The 5330-nt window shown below is 39.0% G+C and overlaps 1 protein-coding gene across 1 annotated transcript; it reads right to left on the reverse strand.

Moving 5' to 3' along the window:
* Positions 1-2506: 2506 nt before the first annotated feature.
* Positions 2507-3454, reverse strand: LOC118838803 (olfactory receptor 52H1-like). The gene has a single exon (XM_036746167.1). It carries the CDS (start codon positions 3452-3454, stop codon positions 2507-2509), a length of 948 nt encoding a protein of 315 aa, XP_036602062.1.
* Positions 3455-5330: the final 1876 nt, after the last annotated feature.

A 5330-nucleotide genomic window follows, 5' to 3' on the forward strand; every position in this document is an offset into this window, starting at 1 on the left:
GTTGAAGCAAGACAAGGTTGAGGACAAATCCTTGGGGACTCCCTTTCAAGTTGCTATTGAATCAGTGGCTACTTCTTTGGATTTTGCCATTCAAATGAGACCCATTCTAAGAAATATAATGAATTCATTCAAATTTATAAGAATAAGAACCATTCCCCATTTGATAGTCCAAGCATATGAACAAAAAAATTTAAGAGGAACAAATTCAAGATATCAATAGCCATATGCGGAAAAATGCTTTAAATCACTAGAAATTTGAGAGATACAAATTAAGATAATTTTAAGATTCCACCTCATACTCCCCAGATTGTTAAAGTTGGCAAAAAATAGACTGACAAATGCTGGAGGGACAGTGGGAAAACAGATACTTTAATGCATTATTAGTGAAGTTGTGAGCCACAGTTCCAGAAGACTCATGATGAAACCAACTACCCGCCTACTGATTGATGATGCACTCAGAATACACAGATTGTAATAGGATTCATCTGGACATGGCCAATATGGTAATTTGTTTTGCTTGGCTAGGGTTTTGTTTTTGTTTTTGTTTGTTTGTTTTGCTTTGTTTTTGCTTTCTTAGTAAGAAAACAGAGTGAGAAGTAAAAAGGTTAGATGTTCATTAAAAAAAAAAAAAGATGAAAAGTCCCTTTTTGTTGTCCTTAGCTTTTCTTACTAGTTCACACTTATTCTGAACTTTACGGTATTTTGTACTATTTTTTTTTCAGAACCATACATGCTTTTGTACTCATTTTGTGTTATCTGTCCTTACTTATCTCAGCAGTAGGTGGTCTTTGTTTCATTCAAATTGGCTGGTGACTTCCTTGTGTATCCACACTAATTGTCTCTTTAAACCCATTTTCCCCATTATTAGAATAAGGTAGCTGGTCTGGCATCAATTTGTTTTTTTTTTCAAGTCTCAGTTAAAATCCAATATCCTATGATACGTTTTTCCTGTTTTCCCTTAATGCTACTGCTATCACTCTATTGATTATCTCCAATTTAGTTTTGTTCACAGTCATTGTCATTTATCCTCCTTGCTAATATCATTTACTGAGAGACCCTTGAAGGCAGAGAGTATCTTTTGCCTTTCTTTGAATCCCTAGAACTTATCACAGCAGCTAGTACATAGTAGGCACCTAATAAACATTTGTTGACTATCAATACAGAATGAAAATACTTTTCAGCATGCCTTAGTGAATTGAGGTGTCATCCATTTATAATCGCTACCTTTGGAAATCTTTGGAGATGCTTTTTATAATGTCCCTCTTGTTGCTTCTGGATAGGCACAGTATCTAATTACTAGTTTAAGAGGAATATGATAATATGGATAGAGAATAACGATAATAGATTATATATATATATGTATACATATATAACACTTTAAGGTTTCCAAATATTTTTAAATATGTTAATTCTTAGATCCTCACAACAATTCTGTGAGGTGCATGCTATTATGTCTATTTCAAAGGTAAGGAAACTGAGACAGAGAGAGGTTAAGTGATTTGCCCCAGGCCACACAGCCAGTAAGTGTCTGAATCAGGATTTGAACTCAGATTCTCCAAAGCCCAAATCCTATTTTCTATTCACTGCACCACCTAGTGGCCTCACTTGTTGCCAGAAGAACCATGTTTGAATCAGATACTTAGTAGATATGTAACCCTGTCAAGACATTTAACTTCTCTGGACTTCAGTGTCCTCATATGTAAAATGAGTGGGTTGGAATCTATGAATGCTTGGTCCCTTTTAGCTCTTAACCACGACCCAGTAGTGATCCAAAAATGCCATAGGCCATGAAAAAAAATGAAATTTTCACTCATAAATAGGAATACCAAATGCTTCTTTTATTTTTGAGCTACTGCTTTATTTGCAGACCAGAATCTCAATTTCTTGGCATTTGCAGTGACAGAATTAGCAAGGCGACTCAAGGAAGAGACTCTTGAAAGTCTGGATGAACAACCCTCCAACTGGAAAGTGGCTAGAGACTTACTGAAGCTCTTATTCTCTGAAACCAAATTCTTTGAAACTAAAGATCGACTGACTATAGCCACACATATCATGCAAATTAATTTGGCTTGAAATATGTAATATTGTGCCTGGGCTATCTTTCATTTTTCTGCTCTGCCTGGTTTATTGACTCTAAAATCACCTGTCTGGGAAATACACTTCTAAATGATAGGGAAAAGAGACAGGTTATTCTGATCACTTCTTTTGATTTCAACAAGCCACAAGTTCACAATACACACTACTCAAGCACAAATAGGGTCTCTCTCTCCTTGTCACAAGCAGTCTTGACCTTTTACTTGAGAATAAATCATCTTTCCTGATTTCCTTGTTATTGTTGTCCTATCTCTATTCTGCTCATTTCTTGTACTAGGGTTAGCCTCTTGAGTTTTATGGAGATAGGAATGAATATACATTCCTTTCTCCTTTTTATGGAAAAATCACAAAATGAGTTTTCTTTTAAGCATTGCCCTCACATCTTCCCAGTTCACCTTGCAATAGTCAGATGTCACTGTGTCCCCTTTGGAGATAATAGGAGGAGAATCTTATCACGAATTTGTTTGGTCTTTACTCCATAGATAATGGGGTTGAGAGCTGGCGGAATGACAACATAAAAGTTGGCAAAAAGGATGAGGACGTGACGTGGGACATTGTGTCCAAAGCGATGGACAAGGATAGAGAAGAAGAGCGGAGTATAGAACATAAGGATGACACAGATATGAGACCCACAGGTTCCAAGAGCCTTCTGGCGGGCACCATGAGAAGGAAGGTGGAAGACAGCACTCAGTATAATGGTGTAAGAGAGAACAATAAGGACAAAGTCAGAGAGCACAATCATGAGGGGCACAGCAAAACCATACCAAATGTTGATGGAGATGTCAGCACAGGAGAGTCGTGCCACACCTATGTGTTCACAATATGTATGGGGGATGATGCGTGTCTGGCAGAAAGGCAGTCTCTTTAGCAAGAACACATCTGGCAAGATGACACAGAAGCTCCTGATGATGATTCCAAGCATAATCTTAACGATGACCTGGTGGGTTAGGATGATGCTATATCTCAGTGGGGAACATATGGCCACATAGCGGTCATATGCCATGGCCAATAGTGTGGCAGAATCCACAGCACAGCTGAAATGGAGGAAGAACATCTGGGTGAGGCAGCCTGAGAAGGTGATTTTCTTGTCACCAAACCAGAAGTTACTGAGCAGTTTGGGCACTGTGGTAGATGACAGAATCAGGTCAGTCTGGGCCAACATGGACAGGAAAAAGAACATGGGCTCATGGAGGCTGTGCTCCATAGCAATGAGGTACAGCAGGACACAGTTACCTGCAATGGCTACAAGGTAGATAGCACAGAAAGGAATTGCGATCCAGATGTGGAACTTCTCAAGCCCTGGGATCCCCACTAGGGTAAAGGAGCTGGGGTCATAGCTGCTTAGGTTGAATGTGGCCATCAGAACTCCTGAAGAGGTGATTCTCAGGCCCTGAAGAGAAGCCAAAAGCCAGAATTAACTGCCAGAGGTGATGGTGGCACTGTGGAATGTGCCAGTGTCAAATTTTCTGTGTGTTTGGAGGCCTCTCCCATAGTGCAAAGAATTCTGTAGGGTATGGTACACTGAAGAACTAACAGCTCAGTGTTAACCTGGGCACTTTACAGGAGGAATAGAATAGACAGAGGGCATTTTGTGTTCTAGCAGAGGAAGATTATGCTAAATCAGATAAGGGGAGTCATTCCTACCCACATATGAATATATAGACCTATGCAGACACACTTGTTTCTGTAATATATGTTTATATCTATATCTATCTATCTATCTATATATATATATTCGCAGATGTACTGTATATACATGTTTTATATAATGTATATAAAGTACCATTAGCATGATATACATACTTATATAAAATGCAAATAAAAAGTGCTACTCACCTAAAAGCTTGTATGTAACATGGTATTCTTACATTTTATACTTTACAAATTGCCTTCCTTACAGAAACTCTGTGAGGTAGGTAATACAAATTGTTTCAATCCCACTTTATAGATGAGGGCCTTGGATTCAGAGAGATTAAGTAATCGGATTGTAGCGACAAAATTAAGCAGTTTGAGAACCCAGGTCTTGTGGCCTGGCCAGCACTCTTTTCATAAAATGTCAGACAATTAGACATCCTTGGAAATACTGCCTAGGTTGATCATTGACCTTAGAATAAGGCGTCAATTCTTCAAATGCAGCCTGATGGGTAGAGTACTGAATATTATAGCAAGCGCCCTATTGTATAATAATGGGATGATTTATTTGAGGATAGAAATATCATTGGTATTCAGAGCTGCTGGTTAGCGACTTCCTCCATCAATGAAGGTTAACATCTTCTCTGATATCTATGGCATTAGAGAAATGACTAGGGACACTTAATGGTTAAGTGACTTACTCAGGGACACACAGTATATTGCAGGGATGGACTTGAACCCAAGTCTTCCTGGATTTGAAGTCAGCTCCCTATCCACTCTACTATGTTGCCTCTGATCTATATTCAAGGGGATACAAAACATGATCAATCTAATAGTGACATCATCACCACTCTGGAGGGGATCTTGTGTTTGACCAAGGAATCAATACAATTCCGTATCTGAACAGGAGCTACATCGAATTCATCTCTAAAAAGTAGCCATGTACTCTCTACTTAGAATTATAGGATTGTTGATTTCGAGCTAGAAGGAACCTTAGAAGTCATATAAACCAACCTCCTCATGTTACAGATGAGAAAAGTGGTTCCCAGAGAGGCTGACTTGTTCAGGGTCACACAGGTTGTGGCAAAGCCCTCTGTTGCCTTCTTCATGCTATAATGTGAGAGGCACCTCATTACTTCTAAGTGGCAGCCCATTTTACATCCGAACAACTCTGTTAGAAAGTTTCTCTTATGTTGGACCAAAATATGCCTCCTTGTAACTTTCTCCCATTGGTGCAAGTACATATCTGCAGCACCAAGTTGAATAAAATGCATCCTTATTCTGCTTTCCAGCTTTGTGGAATTTGTAGACAGTGACCAGATCACCCCATAGTTTCATTTCATCTGCAATATACAGCTTTCCTTCCTTGGAGCAGGTTTCATCTAGTCGGGTCTCTATTTCCCATACCATCCAGGTTATCATTTCATGGAGATCTGAAAATAGGACAACCTGAACTGAAGCCAAAAACTAGAGCAGTGTATGGCAAGGTGATCACCTCTCCTGCTCCAGGCAGTCTTGTATCCATGTAGGTAGCCTAAGAAAACATTCAGCTTTTTAATTTCTAAGTCACATTATCATATCATCTTGGGCTTATGCCCATTAAA

Source organism: Trichosurus vulpecula, chromosome 2 (assembly GCF_011100635.1).
Source record: "Trichosurus vulpecula isolate mTriVul1 chromosome 2, mTriVul1.pri, whole genome shotgun sequence".
In the NCBI taxonomy this organism is placed as follows: Eukaryota; Metazoa; Chordata; class Mammalia; order Diprotodontia; family Phalangeridae; genus Trichosurus; species Trichosurus vulpecula.